This window comes from Caloenas nicobarica, chromosome 33 (assembly GCF_036013445.1).
Source record: "Caloenas nicobarica isolate bCalNic1 chromosome 33, bCalNic1.hap1, whole genome shotgun sequence".
Classification (NCBI taxonomy): domain Eukaryota; kingdom Metazoa; phylum Chordata; class Aves; order Columbiformes; family Columbidae; genus Caloenas; species Caloenas nicobarica.
Window position 1 is genome coordinate 1133575 of NC_088277.1, and position 21188 is coordinate 1154762.

General features: G+C 48.5%; 2 protein-coding genes across 3 annotated transcripts; both read left to right on the forward strand.

Moving 5' to 3' along the window:
* Positions 1–3207: 3207 nt before the first annotated feature.
* HOXC6 (homeobox C6) lies at positions 3208–5073 on the forward strand. Of its 2 annotated transcripts, none has more exons than XM_065654411.1 (2): positions 3208–3965; positions 4676–5073. In XM_065654411.1, the coding sequence occupies exons 1-2, from the start codon at positions 3566–3568 to the stop codon at positions 5011–5013; spliced, it is 738 nt and encodes a 245-aa protein (XP_065510483.1). In that variant the 5' UTR covers positions 3208–3565; the 3' UTR covers positions 5014–5073. The 2 variants fall into 2 exon arrangements, with proteins under 2 accessions (XP_065510483.1, XP_065510485.1); XM_065654413.1 differs by having other exon boundaries at positions 4700–5073.
* Positions 5074–8348: 3275 nt separating this feature from the next.
* On the forward strand, positions 8349–9746 carry HOXC5 (homeobox C5). The gene is made up of 2 exons (XM_065654417.1): positions 8349–8814; positions 9532–9746. The coding sequence occupies exons 1-2, from the start codon at positions 8349–8351 to the stop codon at positions 9744–9746; spliced, it is 681 nt and encodes a 226-aa protein (XP_065510489.1).
* Positions 9747–21188: the final 11442 nt, after the last annotated feature.

Here is a 21188-nt window from a genome sequence, read left to right on the forward strand (position 1 = left end):
AGTAGCGGGATCTGCAGGCGGGGAGGGGAGGGCGGCCGGGGGGGGGACACCGATTTGGATTCGTTTCCTTTCAGTAATTACTGAGGGATAGAAAACACATGTGTTGGGGTTGCATTTTTTTTTTAAGCCCTTTTTTTTTTTTTTTTTCCCCTAAACCAGTTCATCAATTCGCTAATTATAGCTGGGAGGGGGGAGGAAATCTCCCGACTCGTATATTTTTCTTCCTATATATATATATTTACAAATTTTCTTTCTCCCTCTCTGTGTGAGCATCAGTGGGGGGAGATGAAAAAAAAAAAAAAGAGGGGGGGGTAAATATGGCTTATGAGTGGTGGATGTTATTTCAGATTTCTATGGGCGCTTTTCTTTTCTGGGAACAAAGAGCAACTCGTATTAAAGAGCTACTCGAAGACTTGTACATATTTCTACTGCTGTGTAGCACTTTTAATAAAACATCTGTTCTTGCTTCTGCTGATGAGTTTACATAATTGTTTGCAGACCAATTTAACCAGAAAGCGCCCCACATATTCCCTCTCCGCGTTTTCAGGGGGGAAAAAAATAAATACCTTTTGGGTAGTGACATATCTTGATGAAATACTTTCGAGTAATCCCCAAACTGCTAGAAAATATCAATGAGAGGACAAAAAATATATATATATACACATATATCCAGTGCATTCAAAACGTGAGGCTGAGGAATTGCAATGAGTAAAACAGATTTTAATGATGCAGTTTTGGGGGTGGTTGTGCTGTATTTTTTTTTTCACCCCCTCCTCTTTCTTTCCCTTTTCTCCCCAGAAACCTGATTTTCGGCACAGGGCGAGGATTCTATTTTAAGTTTCTTTACGGCAGCTGGTTTCTGTTCACTATAAATCGACCAGACTTTTAAGACTTGCCCTCTGTTTAGAGAAGTAATAAAACACTTAACTTTCTCGACTCCTAGTCACACGGTTATCACACAGGTCTCTGCTACAACAGCCCTCGGGCACCTATACAAAAAAAAAAAAAAAAAAAAAAAAAAGGGAAGGGGGGAAGCAAAATAATAATAATAAAAATAAATTAAAAGGAAGACATAAAACCTACGAGGGGCTTTTCCAGAAACTCCTCCAAACTTTGACGAGGTTGGTGTGGGTATAACCACCCCAACTATTCTATGTGATTCTATAAATTCCCTTCCATAGGTGCCAGTCCCCATGTCAATCCGCCCCAGCCAAGGTCCGGCCCCTCCAGCTGGAGCTACTTTTAATTTCTGCAGACTTGCAAAGTCTCCTTGTCCCTCCAAGTCCATTTGTGGGACTTTCCCAACAATTTGGGATTCGGGAGCAGCGGTGGTTTCCAAAGTAACCCAGCCCTGGGTTTGGGGGAGACATGCCCATGCTTCATACATCATATTTACCAATAATATTCGCAACACAGCCCTGGCTCCCCACATCTGCCCAGAGTGCCCCTGGCTTTGGGTTTAACAACTCCACAAAAGGAGGGAAAAAAAAAAAAAAAATCAAAAAATCAAAATACCCCCAGTAATCACATGTATCTCCTAGTTTCTTTCTTTTCACCTATTTTTCTGTCATTCCAGAAATCCCCATGCAGGCTCTGGGGAGAAAAAAGGGAAACGAAAGCAATCTGAAGTTGGCTTTTTATTTGGAGGGGGGAAACGCCTGGAAATGTTCCCCATGGCCATGGGGCTGGTTCCTGTACCAAGTTGGGCAGCCTTAGGTGCGCTCCCTCCCAGGGTCCAGCAGCTAAAGAACATGGTGCACACTCCCAGCTCCCTCCTTTTTGGTTAGAAACTTTATTTTTTTCCCCCTAGTGACACTCAGGGGAAGCCTTAACGTTATAGAAGATGAATACACGAGCTTTTTTTTTTTTTTTTTTTTTCAGTTGTAGTCTCGTTTATGGTTTTATTGCTACCATTGATTACTTTGCTTTGTTACACAGAGGAAAAAGAGCATAAAATCCGTTGGCATCCGGGTTCCTGTTATAGCTGGGGAAAAAATATACACACCCCCCCCCCAGCCTTCTTTGTCAGCTAAAATCTTTCAGGGATACATCGCTAAAAAAAAAGAATTAAGTCTATTGATTGAGGGCAAGACAAACAAATACTCTCAGTTTTGAATTGGAGTGTGCACCCACAAACCTTCCTCTCCCCAGCACCCCACAGCCTCACGATTAAAATAAAAACGTGGACACGATGGAGGTTTTTTTTAAAAAAACCCACCCAACACAACACACACAGACAGAGGAGGCCAGGGTTTCCCTGCCATAATTGAATTTTTAAACAGCGAGCCACCAGAATGATAAAGATACCTCGCAATATTTACAGATCAGCAGGTATGTTTTACATTTAAGGGGCAATTTATGGCTCCAGATTGAAATTAAAATTAGATTAGCTGTCTTCATTTCAATTAGTTCTAGGTGCAATCTACCCAGAGAAGATAGGATATAATCCCTCTTTTCATCTAACTAAATATTTGCAGTAGAAGTTTCCCAATCAGTTGTAAATATCTGCAACTCTAAATTGCTGCAAACACAAACACGAGGTTGCGTCCCCAGCCCAGGCTGCCCATTACAACTAGAAATCCTCTTGGGTTCTTTTTTTCTCTCCTATTTTTTTTCCTTTCTGTTGTTGTTGCAAATGTAAATATCCTCTAGCACTGAAAATGGGAAACCTTGGAGGGGAGAAATGTCAAACTAGAGGAGAAATCCAACTTCCAGCCTAACGTGAGTTTGCAATGTTGGGTGTTGCTTTCTGGATGTCTTATTTTTTCCCCTCTTTCCTCCCCAAGACATAATTTGGGAAGGCTCTGAAACACGTTAGCAATTCAGAAGTCGCCATTTTTCCCCCCCTCTCTTTATGTAATATTTTCTCATCAAGAACACAACCATTTGATTCCATAATATTGACCAATGCTACATGAGAACAAGAAGGAAGGGGGAAAAAAAAAAAAAAGAAGGAGGGTAATTTATGGCTTAATATTCTGTGGACATCTGAGATTTATTACTGTGAATTCTGAGCTATTTTATTACAAGATATTAAGCAAACAGTTCTTACCAAAAAAAAAAAAAATCCACACACACACATACAAAACAAAACACAAGCAACATAATGCACAGACACACAGACGGTGCTTCCAAACCTCATTAGCAGAAAAAGGGGGGGCGGGGGGGGGGGGGGGGGAAGGAAAAGTTAAGCCTGGCTTAAGAAATTGGTGCCACCCCCTCCCAGCGCAGCTGCCTCCCCAGGCAGGACCCCCCAGCCCCCCCAGCCCCGGCTCCGGCAGCGCTCCCAGCGCACCCAGCGCACCCCGGGGGTGCTGGGGGGGGGGTCGGGGGTGCAAGACTTACTTTCCATGCCCACTTAGTTTCAACTAGGGAATCAACAGAAGCAAAAGCAATTTTTTCCCTTTTTGACACCCGCCTCCCCATTGGCTCCCCCCGGGTCAGCTGACTTTGTCATTTTGTCTGTCCTGGAGCAGAGCCTTCCCTATAACAATCTAGTTCAGACTACAAACTGGAGACAGAAATAAATATTAAAGAAATCACACAGCCAGGTATAGAGGAGGATATGAATTCCTATTTTACAAACCCATCTTTATCCTGCCATCTCACCAGTGGCCAAGAGGTGCTTCCCAACGTAGCCCTCAATTCAACTGCCTATGACCCTGTCAGGCATTTTTCTACTTATGGAGCAGCCGTTGCTCAAAACCGGATTTATTCTTCTCCTTTTTATTCACCGCAAGATAATGTTGTGTTTAGCTCCAGCCGAGGACCTTATGACTATGGATCTAATGCTTTTTACCAAGAAAAAGACATGCTTTCTAGCTGCAGGCAAAATTCTATGGGACATAATACACAGACATCAATCGCACAGGATTTTACCAGTGACCAAAACAGGAACACTTCGCAAGAACAAAAAACTAGCATTCAAATATACCCATGGATGCAGCGTATGAACTCCCACAGTGGTAAGTTTTACAGCTCGGAGATATAAATTAAATAAACTGAACCATCTTTACGACCTTCTCCCTAGCAGAACAGGCTGAGCGACTTTTTATGGCCCCATAAAAACAATAATATAGCTCCTTCACAGTTGCAGCTACAGGCCTTTTATTTGTTAAGTTGTTGCAAGCAAATATGGCTTGTTATGCTCTTTCTAATTAAAAGACTTCGAGAGTGTAAAATATCTATAATAAAGTGCAGCGAGCTCTGCTCGGGAGTTAAGCACAAAATATTACCGGGGTAAAAATAAGTTTTAATGACGGGTGCAGGGAAGTGCTGCGGTGGCGGGTTCCCCGCACCAAGAGGGGTTGGGGGAAGCTCCCACTTCTCCCCCCCCCGGCTCCCCCAAATCCTCCAATTGGCAGAAATAATGTGGGAAAAAGCAAAGGGGGGCGGGGGGGGGAGGTGGGGGGCGGGGAGCAGCATCCCGGGAGAAAATGACCCGGGAGAAAACGCTGCGCGCCCAAGGTTCATTTAATTAAAAAAAAAAAATAGAGTTATTTCATTTTATATTTTTTTCCAGGGGTTGGGGAGGGGGCAGGAGGCCGGGGGTGGAGGGTGGGGGAGGAGGAGCGCGGGGTTGCGCGGGGGCGGAGGGGGTTGCGCGGGTGCGGGGTGTCGTACCCCCCCCCAACCCCTTCATTTTCCGCGTTCTTAGCGGGCTGACGATTTTTAGTCTGTTTTTTCTCGGCATCCTTAGGAGTGGGCTACGGGGCCGATCGCCGGCGGGGGCGTCAGATTTATTCCCGTTATCAAACCTTGGAGCTGGAAAAAGAATTTCACTTCAACCGGTACCTGACCCGGCGGAGGCGGATCGAGATCGCCAACGCTCTGTGCCTGACGGAGCGGCAGATCAAAATCTGGTTCCAAAACCGGCGGATGAAATGGAAAAAAGAAAGTAATTTGAGTTCGACCCTTTCCGGAGCGGGGGGGGGAACGGCCGCCGCCGCCGCCGACAGCTTGGCCAAGGAGGAGAAGCGAGAAGAGACAGAGGAGGAGAAGCAGAAGGAGTGAAAAAGTGACAACTCGGCGGCAACCCCCCCCCAGGCCCCCCTCCCCGACCCGTATTTATCACTGGCACAATGTTTGGCTACGTTAAAAAAAAAAAAAAAAAAAAAGAAAAAATAAGAAAAAAAAGAAAAAGGAAAAAACCAAAAAAAAAAGGAAAAAAATTGGAGGGGGGTGAAAAAAATAAGGTCTAAAGTGGAAATGTGGGCACCCCCCTCCCCACCGCTACACAGCCCTCCCCTCCCCGTGCTCTCCCCAGTGACCCCCCCACCCGCACACGCATCCATCGCCTATTTATCTAACTCGGGATAAGACTGTTCCAAGCCGCACACTCCCCTCCCCTCCTTCCTCCTTATCCCTCCGCCTCCCCCCCAAAAAAAAAATTGGGCACCCACCCTCCTCTGTGCCGGGTCGGGCTCTGCCCAGACGCCTCTTCCCCCCCCAGCCAGAGCAGCTCTTCCTCCCCTGGTGCAAAAATCTGATTTTCTTCCCTGAGAAACCTCCTAAATATCGCATTTCCAAGAGCATCCTCCTTGTATTTAAGCAGCTACCTGGGCTCATCACTGCATACGACAAACTGTGACAGTTTCTGTGTGAATATTTTAAACTGTGTTTGTGGTACCTGTATTTATATTTATGTTTAGCACTGTAATGTTCCACAGTATCAAGTGAATGGAGTTCTATAGCAGTAGAAAAGGAAAAAAAAAATCTAAAAAAAAAGAAACCTTGTGTTACACCTCCTCATGTATAAAGGTCATGTCCAGAGGACTATGTTGAGTATTTAATAAAAACTGAATATTATTTTTAAAGTTTATAGAATGGCCTCTGAGCTTCAGTTGAAACGTTTCGTGTTGGTAACAGCCTGTTAGGAAGTTCACTTATCTTGTGTGTTGTTCCTGAAAATCAGCTCCCTCTCTCCTTTTTCTCCCTCCTTCGTACCTCTCCCATTCAAGAGTATTCCAAAAAAAAAAAAGAGAGGGGAAAAAAAAAAAAATTACATTTTGCTTTGTCTCCTTGAATTAGTCTTGTTACTGTATTGTTCGGTGGCATCAGGAATCTATGCCATACCTCTCGCTTCATGATTAAAAATGGATTTCCAAAGTTCAAAACAGTATATATTTCTTATTGCACCCTCCTCAGTCAAACACCAGGTCAAAGGTTCCGCTTTTTTTTATTATTAGTTTGATCTAATTTGAGTTCTCCACAGCTGAGAACCCCCCAGCTCTGCGGAAGGACCCACTGGCCAACCCCCCCCAACCCTCCCCCGACTTATTTCGACCCAATAAAGCTTTCCAGGGTGGGGGGGGAGCCACTTTTCTCCTCAAACTCATCCTTAGGAGGACGGAAATTGTGGATATAACGCTGGGAAACAAACGCTGCTGCTGCGGATCGCAGGCTTGGAGAACCCATTGCAAAGGCTGGATAAAAAAAACCTGCATTTTTCTCGCCTCTTTGCCACTGCTCGAATATTTGCTGGGCTGTTCAGCAGGTAGCACTTAACCAGGGATGAGATTTCCCTGGAAGCAGCTTAGTCCCCTCCGAGGTTTTTTTTTCTTTTTTTTTTTTAAATGAAACTATCAGGATTTGGTTTGGATGACCAGAAAAAAACCCCAACCAACCCAAAACAAACCACAACCAAACAAAACAGCCTGGGAAGGGTGGGTTTTTTTTCCAGCCCATTCTTTGCTCATCTGTAGCCTGGAACGTGCAGGCGATTTTTTTTGCAAGGCGCAGTAAAGAGGAAAAACAACCCAAAAAAAGGAAATAATTTAAAAAATAAACCGAAAGGAAACAAGGAAACAGCACCAGGAACCAGGAGCCAAGAGCGTTTTGCAAGAGGGTAACGACCTGGCCAGGGAGCAGGAGGCTCCCTGGGTGTAAACCAGTTGGAATTGCCAAAAAACAAAGGAAAACCCAACCCCAAACCTAAATATAAACGTAAATCCACAACCACACACAGATAATTCAGCGCCTATAAAGAGAAGGAAGGCGACATGGAGCACCCAGCGCATTCAAGGCATTTCTCTGGCTGGTGAATGGAGACGGAATTTTAAAAAAAATGAAAAAAAAAGATATTAAAAAATAAAGAAGAAGAAGAAGAAAAAGCGCTCAGGTCTGGAAAGCAAAGCCCGAAATGGGGCTGGGGGGGCCCGGGCCCCCCGCCCCCCTGCTCCGGAGAACAAGGAAAGGCTGGAAATTCAGATCTGAAGGTCTTTATTTCCCCTTCGCCCGTGCCCTTTGAAGAGAGGGGCTGGTTTCTCCAGCAGACAAGGAAGATCCAGGCTCCTGCCAGCAATAAATTGCAAAAAAAAAAAGGAAAAAAAAGGGGGGGAAAGGTAACAGGAATGTAAACTTTGGCGCATTGGAGGAGCTGCCTCTGCAGAAGGCTCAGGAGCTTCCCCGACCGCCTCCGCTCCTCAAAACCTCGGCAAACAACGCGGGGAATGTGTTTCCTTCCACCTGGCCGGCACAAAAAAAGCAAAAAAGCAAAAAAAAAAAAAAAAAAAAGACATTCCAAACGATGCGGAGGCAACGCGCTGCTGCGAGCTTCGCCTTCACCCAGTGAAAAGAGAATTTTAAAAATAAATTTATTTTTTTTTTTTTCCCTACTGGCGCAGCTGCGATTTTGGGGCGTGAAGTGCGTTTAAAAAAAAAAAAAAAAAAAAAGCGCGCAAGAGGTTAAAAATAAAATAAAATTTAAAACAGAAAAAAACAGAGTGCGCTGCCCCCTTTTTCCTCCGCGGGGGCGGAGGGGGGGAGCCGGGGGGGGACGCGGAGCGGCGGTTGCGCTGCCGCGGAGCAGCACTAGGTGCCGCTGCCGCCTCGCCGTCCCGCGGAGCGCTCCGCCCGCGCACCCCCCGCGCACCCCCGGCGCCTTCCGCGGGCGCCCATCAATAACCCGCCCCGGGGTCATCAAGGCAAATTGATGAGTGGCCGGCGCCGTCACGTGACGCCACTTAAATATCCCATATTTGGGCAGCGCGTATAGGGGGAAAAAAAAAAAAAAAAAGAAGAAGAAGAAGAAGACAGAAGAATCCCCCCTACCTATAAATTCTGCACTTTAGGAGGAACAAAACGCGCCCCCCCCCCTACACGCACACTCCACCCCTGAACTTCAAAGGGCCACAAATCACCCTAATCAAAGAGGTTGGGGGGGGTGGAAATAGAAAAAAAAAAAAAAAAGAAAAAAGAAAAAAGAGGGAGGAAAAGAAGGAAAAAAAATAGGGAAAAGAAAGAAGAAATAAGGGGGGGAAAAAGGAAAAAAAAAGAGAAATAAATCCCCCTCCCCGAATTTCTTTCCCCCCCCTTTTTTCTTTTTCCTTTTCCTCCCCTCCTCCGCCATGAGTTCTTACGTCGCCAATTCCTTTTATAAGCAAAATCCCCCCGTTCCTGCCTATGCCATGCAAAGTTATGGAAATTATGGAAGTGTGCCCGAGGTTCCAGCACCCCCCAGGTACCGCTACGCTGGTTTGGATCTGAGCATCACCCTCCCCTCCTCCTCCTCCTCCTCCTCCGGGGCCACCAACTCCCTCAACGGCTTGGACATGGCTGCGACCCCCCCAGCGAACCCCCAGCGACCTCCCTGCACGGTCATGGGTTCTTCAGGGCATCCTTTAGAGCAAGGAGCCCTAAATCCCGGGATTTACAGGCAGAAGAGCGTTAAGCCGCCGTTGGAGGAGAGATCTAAGAGCTCGGGTGAAATCAAAGCTGAACCCGTGCAAACAGCACAACAAGGAGAACCACAACTGCAGCAGCAACAACCTCCACAAATTTACCCCTGGATGACCAAACTACACATGAGCCATGGTAAAAACTTTCACTTCTTGATTTTTTTTTTTCCCTTTTTTTTTTTTTTTGCCTTGGGTTTTTATAGGCCATACGGGGCAAATAATAAAAAACCTGAGGTCGTAAATTTTACGACTAAGGCATCAATTGCTCGTAAAACTGTCCACTAAAAGGCTTAGAGGCTATATACGCCCAAATTTATGACAGCATAATTGGATCATAGAAACAAAACGTGTATAAAAGGCAATATTCCATTTTTTTGGGAAGGGGGGGTTAAAAATAACTTGAAATACACATGTTCTTGGAGGGTGAGCTTTAAAAAAAAGAGGCGCCAGAAGCGAAGGTGGAAAGATTTTTCCCCTCCACCTTCCCATGGCTGAAGGGGGGTGGAAAAAAGAGACAAGATCCCCAAGAAAAGATATTTCCTTCCTTTGTACACTTATTTATTGTCCGAGAGGAAACAGGTTCAGTTCTGGCTCATCTACATGCGTTTGATCTGGGCTTTAGAAAGGAAAAGGGGGGCACTTGGGGGGCTGGAGGTGTTGGGGAGTGAAAGATTTCAGGCTACTGCGTGCCCAGAGCCTCAGCAAACTTCTGCGTATTCTAGATTTGTAATCGGGTTTTAGCATTAGGAAAAAAAAAAAAAGAATAAAAAATTAAATCCATCCAGAATTGCTTTGGCTTTCATGCAATGTCTTCCCCCTTCTTAAAAAATTTTATTTCCCCCCCCTCCCCCAGAAACGGATGGGAAACGCTCCCGAACCAGCTACACCCGCTACCAAACTCTGGAACTAGAGAAAGAATTTCATTTTAACAGATACCTGACCCGGCGGAGGCGCATTGAGATCGCCAACAACCTCTGCCTGAACGAGAGACAAATCAAAATCTGGTTTCAAAACCGGAGGATGAAGTGGAAGAAAGATTCCAAGTTGAAAAGCAAAGAGGCTCTTTAGGTGGGATTGCAGGAGATGGGGGGGGGGTCCCCTGCTTTTTTTTTTTTAATTATTATTATTATTTTTATTTTCCATCACTTCTGGTGGAAGTTACCTTGAGGAAACTTTGATTTTTGGGGTGGGGAGGGAGCTGCTGGATGGACTCTGGTCTGTACCCTCACAAACCCCTCAGACAAAGGAGATCTCTTATTAGTATGCAAAAAAAAAAAAAAAAAAGCACCACCCCGCTGTTCGCTTCATGCAAAAATTCAGTGTATCGCTCTTTAGGTTGTTACTAAGTGTCCTAACCTGTGCGCTCTTTGGGGTAAAAAAAAATCACGAAGAAAGAGAGAAAAAATAAATCACAACACCAAAAAGGCTTGGGGAAAAAAAAAAATCCGCTGCGTTGCTGGATCGTGCCGTCTCAGCTCTAAAAATCGCGATATTCATGGGAAAAATGAAAAATAACCAAACCCAAACGCTGGTGAAGAAGGAAAAGAAGGAAAATAAAGGGGAAAAAACCCAAACAAACAAACCGTGTAAGTTTTGTGAAGTCGCAACCTCGCCCTGATGGGAGAAGGAAATTGCTGATGTGCTTCGCTGGGGATTGCCCAGGAAAGATGCGCTGGCACAAGTCGGAAAAATCAAAATATTACCCCTCGCTGGGGCTTGGAAACCCCTCACATCCAATTTTTAAGCCCCGGAGAGGAGCCGGGCGGGTCCCTGGTGTGTGTTTGCGTGTTTTCGTTGGGACTCGGACGCATCATATCGTTATTATTTGCATAGAAAAGAAATTAATAGACTGGGGGAAAAGGGACGGGAGGGGGACACCGGTTTGAGCGGCTCCTCCGAAACCTCCAGGCAGGAAAGTGCAGCATGGGGAGGGGTGGGGGGAGGGAAAAAATAGGACTAAATATTATTGTGTATTTATTTGTTGCGTCGTTAATGTAGATTTGCTAAATGCTAAGATATATATTAAAAAAAAAAAGCCAAGGCGAACCCGAATTTGTACATCTCTGTCTAAATTCAGTCCATCGCAGTAACTTCTTTTATTCCCCACCCCCGCTCCAAGTGATGCGCTCGGGATATTTATTAGTTGCTGTTTCGTCTGCAAAACTTCTATTTTGTCATATGGAATAAAGGGTGAATAGTGCAAAAGTTGGTGCGCCGGGCGGATATTTCTGTGCTCGCTGGAGCAGCTTTTTGCTCCTCCGCTACTTTGGCGAAGTGTCGTCTTTGAAAAATATTCTCATTTCTTAGAAAAAAAAAAGCAGCTTTCCAGAGGGGTGGAGGGATGATTTAACCTGGAGTGTCCTGCTCCCCACACCCAAAGGGACATGCTGTTTTTTCTATCGCCTGGATTGTGGGGAAAAGCGGGGGGGGAAAAGTGCTTTTTTAACTTTTTAATTTGGTGATGAAGCGCTGGCTGGGCCCTGAGAGGGCTGAACTGCTCCCTGTCCCAGCTCCGACTTTTTTTATCTTTATTTCTCTCCGGTTTTTCATTCCAGGCTGGTGTCCTCGCCTGGCAGATGGCGATTTAATAGGAGCAGCGGATTAAAATCACCTTTTCTCTCTGTTTCTCTCTCCTCCCCGCCTCTTCTCTCCCCAATATATACTCGGAATAACATGATTTTGCCCCAAAATCTCCCAGCCGCTGCTTCTTGCTGCAGGTCGGGCAGCACCTGGATGAGGGAAGGAGATCCCAGTGCTTGACTGGAGGTGACTGGGATGGGATGGGGGGGTTACTGGGGAGCCGGGGGGGTACAGGCCCTGCTGTACCCCCCCCCAAAGGGGAGCAGCTCCGAGGGAAGGGGAGGCTTTTTAAGCTGAGCTTTATATATATATATATATATGGCTTAAAAATATATATGGGACTTTGAATATATATATATGGCTTTAAGTATATATATATATATGACTTTTAAAATAGAGATATGGCTTTAAAATAGAGATATGGCTTTAAAATAGAGATGTGGCTTTTTAAATATAGATATATATGGGGCTTTAAAAATATGGCTTTATAGATATAGATATAGATATAGTTTTCTGTCTCTGCTAAGGTGGAGGGGCCTGATAGGGAACACATGGGCCCTGCCCCTGGGTGGGAAACCCACCTTCTATAGGGTGTCTATACGTCCCGGAGGCTCACACTTGGGTCCATATGGACTTTCTCCATACCCTCCAACCATATGGCTGAGAAAAAAAAAAAAAGAAAAAGAAAAAAAAACCTTTATGGTGGGTCCCTACGTGCTTTCCACCCACGGGGGTGGGGTGGGTGCTGCCCCCCCCCAAAAAACCAACCCACGTGTGGTGCCTGCCCCACGTCTATACGTTATTTGCATAAGGCTCAACCTATATTTCCCAGACACGCGGGGGTGGCTCCTCCTGTGTCTTCCCAGCTATTTACAGGCGAAAACAAATGCTGGGAGAAGCCCAATAAGCTCCATAAAACTTTATAGGATTTCCTTTACACATGGGAAACAAGGGAACAATTTCCTGAACCTGCAAAACAAAAGTTTTCTTGCGGCAGCGGCTCCGGGCGGCCTGGGGGGGGGACAATTAGCACAGCGGGCTCAAATGGGGCAGCTCCGAGGGCCGCGCTTTTCATTAGCATTATTTTATTTGATGGTCGGCTATTCGTGGATGGTGGGTTCTGGCTGTTTGGCAAGTCGAGAGCTGCAAAGATATTTAATTGTACTGTCGTTTAACAGTCAGCGGATAAAAAATCCTCTTTTTTTTCTTTTCTTTTTTTCTTTTTTTCCCCCTGTCTCGACTGTCATTTCCCCGTCGGTTTGGAGTGAAATACTGCAAAGCCAAGCAAGACTCGCCTCGTACATTTATTTGCTGCCCCACTCTGGGGCCTGGGGTGATTTCAGGGAGGGCTCTGGAGCGATTCCAATCATCTCTTTTGCTCTTTGATTTTTTTCCTTTTTCTCTCTTTATTTAATTTTTTTTTTCTCCCCATGCTGTGTAAATCTATTGACTGGTTGTTCAGGCACAAAACCCTCTTGGCGTGTACTGGTAATTGCTCGTTATTCCGTTCAATTTTCTCTTAAGCAACGTCTTCCCCTCCCTCTCAGCGGGATTATTGCAGCGTCTCTGGGTTATTATTTTTTATTCTGATTACATTTCGCACTCATTTCGCACCTTTTCCCCCTCTGCTTCTTTGAACCGGGAAGCTGTCAAAGCAGCTTGAGGTTGGCAAGGGTTAAACCAGCTCCCAGACCACGCGTGTTTTGTCTGCGAAAGTAGCACAAAACCACCCCGAAACACCCCAAAACCCCCACTTTACATTCCCAACTTGCACATTTCCACCCCGTGGAGCGGAGTGCGGCTACTTATGATTAATTATCGGCCCGGGGAGGGGGGGTCGGGGGGGACTCTCTGTACCCCTCATCCCTCTCTTCTTTTTGGGGCATTTTCCTCGGGACTGGTGGGTGTTGAGTGGATGTTGTTGCTGGTGCTGTCTGGAAGAGATTTACCTTTTGATTTCCCCTCTCGGCTGCTCAAATCCCTTCCCAAAGACTCAAGAAGGAAATAGAAAAGGACTTACCTTGCCCCGTCATCCGTGTCAACCCCGTGAGAACTTAAAATGGCCCAAAAAAAACCCAACAAACAAACCAAAGTTCCTTTTTTTTTTTTTTATAGATATCAATCCAGGACTTTTTTTGTTTGTTTGTTTGTTTTTTAAAAGAAAATGCCAAGCTCTTTTAGTTTCACCGAGAACATTAGCAGAAATACTCATGGCTTCTATGCGATTTTAGTAGTTTAAAACTTTTGAAGGTTATTTATGTGGATGGCCCTAAGCAAAAGCCCTGAATGGCTCTCAGGGAGCACGTGATGTCATTAAACTAAGTTTTATGGTTTGGGGGAGCTGACAAACCCACAATATATTTACATCATATATAATCTTAACTGTCCACCATCGCAGCTGCTCGAGCTGTTTAATGCTGGGACAGTGGGACAAGGCGCTTAGTGCGAGCGCGGCGGCCGGAGCAGCATCTTCCCTGTAAGTTTTCGTTTATTTCAACTCATTTTTACTTCTTTGCCTGGTTTTAACCTCTCTAGGAGCGGCGCAACGTTGTGAAAATCCCGCTCCCTGCGTGGGGGGGTGTGTTAAGGCGGGGTGGGGGGTTAAAGATGGAATGCGAGTTTTGCAAACGCCAAGGAGCTTATCTGGAATGAATCTCAGCTTACCCCCCCCTCTTCACCCCCCCCTCCTCGCATCCCCAGGGCTGCTGGAGAAGAGATAAGGCCAAAGAAAGTCTATATATTATTGGTTCGGCTGGCAAACCCCCCCTTTCCCCATCAGCCGGGCCCCCCCGGGGGTATAGTCTGAAGGTAGGCTGTGCGCATCCCGAAGTTTCAACACAGTTTGGTGGGGGTTTTTTTTGGGGGGGAGATTTATTTGTGTTTAGGGGAAAGTTAGGCTTTGCAAAGAGAGGAGGGGAAAGGGAAAGAAATTTAAAAAAAAAAAAAAAAGGGAATAAATGGAAATATTCCGAAGAGCGCGGAGGAAGCGGCGGCGCTGGGAGGGGCGGGGGGGGCGGGCGGGGCCGGGGCAGGTGTGCGGAGGGAGGGTCGCTCCGTGCGCGGCCACGACACCCGTGGGGGGGCCCACGGTGCAGAGAATGGGCTCTGTGAAGTGGGTGGATCGACCACACCACCCCCCCGCCCCGGCTGCCTCGCAGGGGTTGTTTGGTGAAGCGTTTGGGGGTCACGCGTGGGGGTCCACGCGTGGGGCGGGAGGAGCAGCCAGGGCTGGGGGTGCCCCCCCCGGGGACACCTTGAGGCGCAGGGATTCCCCCCACCCCGGGAGTGGCCCAAGGTGTGTTGGGGGGGGGAACAGGGACGGGGTGCAACCCGCTGCGAACCGGGCTGGGGGGGGGAGAGGTGACCTCATCCCCCCTCCCCACCCCGGGGTGCCCCCCACGAGTAGCGGGTCCCCCAAAAAACAACGGGGCACCCCCTCGCCACCCCCTCCCAGACAATGGCCAGGCCCCTATTGTTCTCGGGACGGGGGGGGATGCTCAGCTTTGTGACCCCTCACAAGGCCCCATCCCAGGGAGATCCCCCCGGGTGGGGGGGCACATGTTTTGTGTTTGGGAGCAGAGGCTGCAGGTTCCCACCACGACATGAATTGTTCAGGAGGGGTGTCGTGCGTGTGTGTCCCCCCCCCCCCAAGAGTGCACACGCACCCCCACGCGTGAACGAGCGCACGTGCGAGCACGGCCGCTTGCACACGCGTGCGCGCAGGGGCGGGCGTGCAAGCGCACGGGCGCGGGCGCGAACACGGGGGGACACGCGAGCGTGCGACGCGCGCGCGCGCACGTGCCAGCCCACGCGCGGCCGCGCGGGCACGCGCTCACGGGGGTGCGCACACGCGGGGCCTCGCACGCACGCGAGCACCCACACACCACGCGTGTCACCCACTGGGGGGGGCGGGTCTGTGGGTGCTGTGCGGGTCTGTGGGTGCTAAACCTCTCCCAGCAGTTCCCTTGCAGGTTTAGGGACCCCCCTTTGCAGCCAGACACCCCCCCCCCGCCTCCCCGCACCCTAAGAACCGCTGCCCCGCTCTGGGGTGCTCAAGGAGGGGGGGCACCCGGGCACAATCTCTTGAAACACCCAGGGACCCCCAAATCTTTTCCTTTCCAGAGCCCTGGGGGGGCTCAAGCCCCTCCCCAAAAGCAGGGAGCAGCCCCCTGGGACCTGTGGTCCTTTTGCAGGGAGGGGGATTTTAGGTCCCTTCTCCAAGTGCTTTATCCGGGACTCGCATTTGGGGGTGTATTGGGGGGCTGAGCCCTCCCGGGGGGGCCATTTCCCTGTCTCAGAGGGTCTTGGTGAGGCTAGAGGGGGGGTTGCAGCGATTTGGGGGGGCTGCTCTTCTGCAGAGGCCCCCCCGAGCCCTCGCTGCCCCCTTTTTGCACCCCGCTTTTGACACCAACGCCGAGGGCTGCACCAACAAATGCAGAGGCGTATTTGGAGGGGGGGGGGGATTAATTTTTCCTCCCAGTCCCACTGGGAAAGTGGGATCCCCCTCGCCCCGGGCAGATCCGTCTACCTGGGCCCTATGCAAAAATAGGGATCTACAGGGCTCTATAGGGCTCTATAGGGCTCTATCGCTGCGGGGGGGGCATACCCTGAGCATGCCCCCTCCGAGGATATATCAAAAAACAGCATCAGAAATAATCAATGATTTCTTTACACCCCGCCCCGAGCAGCGAGTTGTCCCCAAAGGTTGGGGACAAAGCCACTGTCCCCAGCTCAGGGTTCTCCTGGGGGGGGGTCCCTGGGGTCTCAGCACCTTTTTCTCACCCCCCCACCCCTCCCTGGGACGGTGCGGGTCCTGCCCCGGTCTGCCTGGGTGCTGCGGGGTTGGAAAAAGGAAAAAAATGCTAAAAATCACAGTTATTCCCTTTATTTCGCGGTCATTAATAGTGGGAAAAGGTGCTAGGGGAAAAAAAAAAGTGCCAAAAATCGGGCAGCTTCAAGCGGGGGGAGTTGGGAACACGCGGGGGGGGGTCCCTGGAGCCCCCTGACCCCCCCCATCGTCACCCCAAAACCCATGGAAAGTCCTTGCGAGACTCGTTTAAAAAACCTGTTTGGGGACAACACGAAGTCGCTCAAAACGCGGGGCCATCCAAAGGACGGAGGGAATTGGGGGGGGCGACAGTACCCCCAGAGCTTGGGGGGGTTAAAGGGGATGTTGTCCCACGCGTGACGAGGCTGGTTGAGGTAGAAACACGGGGGGGGTTCCCCGATTTGGGGAGAAAAAAGAGGTTTTCTGCATCTGATGTGAAACTCTTTCTTTCCCCTCCGACCCCTCATTTCCTACCTCTCCGTGATGGATGGAGGGGGGATCATTAAAAATAAATTCGGGGTTGAAGACATTTCTTCTGCATATTTTGAATTTTCGCTTAAATCTCATTTAATTCGAGTTTAGATGCCGCTCGCGTTTGCGTGTGCGACCGGGAGAGCTTCCAGTGTGAATTACGGGATTAAAAACAATTTACAGTGTTCAGAAGAAATCCCCCTTTCTCCTAACAAGCGAAAATAATTTTCTGCATAATTGGACAGGAGCAAATAAATAAATAAAGTCCGGGAAATGACTATGGGGAATAGAATTTCCTCGCATCCACCTCGGTGCTGGGAAAGAAAAAAGGGTTTCTTGGAAGGTGGATGAGAGGACGAAGGAAATCCGGTTGAAATAGGTGCAGCCCGATGTTTCCATCCCGTTATCTGTTGGGTTTTATGTAATTTTTTGCTCTCCCCGAGGTGGGGAAGAGTTTCTGAGCCTCATCTCCCGTCCTCCCCCTGCCCGGTCCCCAGCAGCCGCTGTCCCTGCACATCCCACTGATGGATTGAGTTTATTGATTTATTATCCACTCCTCAAAGCGCGTTCCTATCAAATGATGTTTTGATCTGGGTTTTCCCGGTCAAGAGTTGAATCCCGACTTATCGATTTATATCCCCCCCCCTATTTTTTTAAATTTTATTTTTTATTTAAGGGAGATGTTTATTTGCGATTTCTCTCTTGCCTGCCAGACGCGACCCCTTTTCCCAGCAGGGACCGGGAATATCCACCCTCCCCATCCACTTTCCCCGCTTTTAGGAAGGAAAAGGACTAAAGAAAATAAACACACCAATTGCTTTCTCTCCGGCCACATCCTTTATATCTCTTTATCCCGACTCTTTCCTCCTCCTTATGGGAAAAAGGGTCAAAGCAACATGGTTCGTTAATACTAACTCCCATTTTTATTTCCGCCTATGAACAATTTATTCACCCTTTTCTTCCTATGTGGGCCGTGTCTATGTGCAGATTATTATTATTATTATTATTATTATTATTATTATTATTATTATTATTATTATTATTATTATTATTATTACTAATCTTTTCCCCGCGATGCTGTGCATGTATCAGTATGGATATGTATACGTGCGGTCCATAGGTGGCTGGGAGGCTGCACACAGACACACACACTTATGTAAACAGACACAGAGATATTTAAATGTTTTCTTGGCACTTAGCAGATTCCTCTGATTCCCTCTCAGCAGTAAAATAATCACCAGGGAAGGGAGAGCGGCTACTGTTGACCTCTGGTATTTACTCGCGTCCAGGGCAGGATTTTTGAGTTGACTGGAGTTTGGGTGAGAGGAGCTTTTTAAAGGAAAAAAAAACCAACAACAACAAAAAGGAGTTTGAGTATTTTATTTCCTGTAGGTTTAGGAAAAATAAATAAATGCAACTCGGAGGGAGTCAGCAGTGTGTAATACTGATTTTTTTTCCGCGGTGGGGGGTGAACCCAGCGGTGGGGGCTGCGGGGACACCCCAAAACCCCTGCAAACCGCACGGGCCAGCTCTTCTGCCCGAATACACCTCACTCCCCCCGTCCATTTCTTCCTCTTTTCTTCATTTTCTGCCTCTTTTCTTCCTATTTTCTTCCTATTTTCTCTGTTTCTTTCCTTCTTTCTTCTTTCTCCCGTTCTTTCTCTCTTTCTCTTTCTCTTTCCCTTTCTCTTTCTCTCCTCCTTCTCCTTCTCCTTCTCCTTCTCCTTCCCCTCCTTCTCCTTCTCCTCCTCCTCCTCTTCCTTTCTCTCTCTCTTTCTCTCTCCCCATCTCTCTCCTTTTCTCTCCATCTCTTATTCTTTCCCCGTTTCTTTCTTATTCTCTCTCTTTCTATACATCTCCCCTTCCTTTCTCTCTGTCTTCTCCCTCTCACCCTCCACCTTCCCCTTTTCCACCCCAAACCGAAGCCACGTCCTTGGAATCCCGCCCCCACCCCGAAAAAATCTGGCACCCGGGGGGGCGGATTTTTTTCCCCCCCTATTTCTTCTCATTCCTGTCTCTATTTTTAAGGCCTTTCCCCCTCGCTATCAGCCCCCTCGACCCTCCAGTAAATTCGTCCTCGTTGTGGACCATGGGGGGACACACAACTTTAAGGGGGGACACAGCTTTAGGGGGGGGTCACAGCTTCTCCAGAGCTCAAACCCTCCTCTCCTTTTGAGGGGGGACACACACCACCCCTCTGTTAGACCCCCCATTAGGGGGGTTGCAGGCTGAGCTTGATGAGTTTCTGTAATTAATAAGGAAGGAGCTCGTGTTCCCTCCATTCCCCGGTGCCATCTCCCCCCCCCATCTCCTCCACACCCTTCGCTGGGATCCAGCATTTCTCCAAAATATCCCCCTAATTTGGGATCTAACCAAATTCCCCCCCCCCCCCAAGAAAAGAGCCACCTCGGTGCGTGCGACCCCCCCGGATACTGAGCGAGATTTTTGGGGAGCAATGAGGGGTTTCTCTGCTGTTTGGGTGTACCGAGCACCCCACTTTTCCCTTTCCCTCTTGGGGGGGGTTCTTCTCCCTCTGGAGCACACGGGTGGGATTGGGGGGGGGGGCAAAAAAATGCCACTTGGGTGCGTGCGCTCGTGGGTGTCCAGCGCAAAGAAAAATCCGATTTTCCTGCTGTTTGCCCTTCTCTCCGAGACAGAATCAAACCCTTTTGCATGTTGGAAAAGGGGGGGAAATATTTACCTGCAGACTCAAGCTGACACTTCACATCTGTGTCTACTCCTCTTCAGTACCTGTCTCTTGTCGGAATTAATTCTGTAGAATATTGTGGCGAACTAGAAAGCTTTAAAAAATAGGCTGGGGCTGGAGTGACTGGGTCATGTGTAAGGGGAGAAGTGGAGTATGAACAAACCTATATTTTATGGGAAGCTTTCAGCGTGCCGCACTAACGCCTAATTCTTCACTTAAGCCCTAAACGCGATATTTCAAGTCGGATGTGGAGCTTAAAAAGCAGATTTTGGGGGAGCTGCGCTTTGCGCAGCCCCTCGCAGGGGTTCCTTGCAGCGCCCCTCACCACGTCCTCTGGGCAAAGGGCTGCTTTCCCCTTATTTATCCTTTTAAAAATTTCCCCCCCCAAAAAAATTCAGCTCACCTTTCCCAGTTTTCTCAGCGAACCTAAAGAACCGGGGACACATTCAGCGTTTGGAAAAGGCTGTTTCCCCCCCAAAACCACCCTGGACGGCCCAGGCCAGCGGGCTGGGATTTGTTTTTTCTTTTTTTTTCAGGGAAGCAACCGATTTCTTATCAGGTCGGGATTGATGCTGGCGGCCTCCTCCTCTATATCATCCCTTGTTCCTCTTGTTCCAGCCCCGCTCCCTTTGCTCCTGGGGCTGTGAGTGATGGTTCCCACCGCTCCCCATGCCGCCGGAATCCTAATGGCCCCGCCGAGGGGGGGGGACACCCTCTCCCCCCATTTTACTAGCAGAAAATTTGAGGGTGACCCCCTCAAAAATCAAAATTTCAAACCAAACAAGGCTCGCCCTTCCCCAGCCCGTGTTGCTGGAGGCCCCCGCGGAAGCCACGTAACGTTTTTATTAAAAGGTTTTGATGGATTCGCCTTGGGGATTAACTAAGATAATAGTTTATTGCACTGCGAAAGATTAAACTGAAAGTACCCTAGTGCAAAAAAATAAATAAACATTAAAGGGAACCGGGGAGCGCCTTTTCTTGCGTTAAATCCTCGTTTCCCACCCTAACAAGGATCCGCCGGGCTCCAGGGTGTCCGCACCACCTTCCCTGGGCGTTATTGTTATTATTATTATTATTGGAATTATTATTAAGATTTAAATACACGCGGTGAAGCGGGCGCGGAGGGGACATCCCTCGTCATCTCTCATCCCTTTGGGGGGCAGAATTATTCCTGGGAAAGGCCCATTTTCCCGGCCTGGCCGCCGAGGTGTCAGGGCGGGGGTTGCGCGCATGGGCGCGGATCTGGGGCTTTGTCGGGTTTCAAACCAGCGTGTTTACACGTGGCGAGAGTTTAAACCACGGCTCCGAAAAGGCCATAAACCCGGGTCTTTAAATCATCCTGCCCTTCATCCCATCGCATCTGCAGCTGGTGGGATCTGCTTTCCATGTGATGCTGCTGGTTCCCTCCCCCCGTGTCACTCCCCACGCGTGTCCTTCGCTCTCCTCACCCCCCTTCTCATTGACCCGCATCCCCAGGAAGGGACACTCGAGGGTTTTAATAACAGCGGGGTATTGATCCGGGTTTCCAGCATCCTCCAAGGTGCGCGGCCGGGGGTTGGGTGTCTCAGGGATGTGTTTGCTCGAAGCAAATAGGCTTTTATACAGATTTTTTGGGGCTGTTTTTTCCTTTAAAAGTGCTGGGTCGCGTCCCCGGAGGCAGCCCCCCCGGGGACTGATTTTTAATTGAAAAGGGACGATCGCAGCCTGGCAAAAACTGGGCTTCGTCTTCGCTTGGGAGGACTCAAAATGCACCGAAAAGAGGGAGTTTTCGCTCATTTTATCCCCTTTCCACCCCCCCCTTTTTTTTTTTTTTTTGCCAGGCCAGGGGCTCTGCATCCCTGCAAGTGAAGGCTGGGCCATCTCCGCCACGTTTCCTCTGCAGTAATAACGGGTCAGGGCTCCCCCTCCCCAAATGCCCCGGTAT

What these genes read in the sequence shown, in the direction of transcription:
- HOXC5 (XM_065654417.1), top strand. Translation starts at nt 8,349, where the DNA reads ATGAGTTCTTACGTCGCCAATTCCTTTTATAAGCAAAATCCCCCCGTT. An exon ending in CAAACTACACATGAGCCATG is followed by an intron (nt 8,815 to 9,531) that starts GTAAAAACTTTC and finishes CCCCTCCCCCAG; the next exon opens with AAACGGATGGGAAACGCTCC.
- HOXC6 (XM_065654411.1), top strand. Translation starts at nt 3,566, where the DNA reads ATGAATTCCTATTTTACAAACCCATCTTTATCCTGCCATCTCACCAGT. An exon ending in GCGTATGAACTCCCACAGTG is followed by an intron (nt 3,966 to 4,675) that starts GTAAGTTTTACA and finishes GACGATTTTTAG; the next exon opens with TCTGTTTTTTCTCGGCATCC.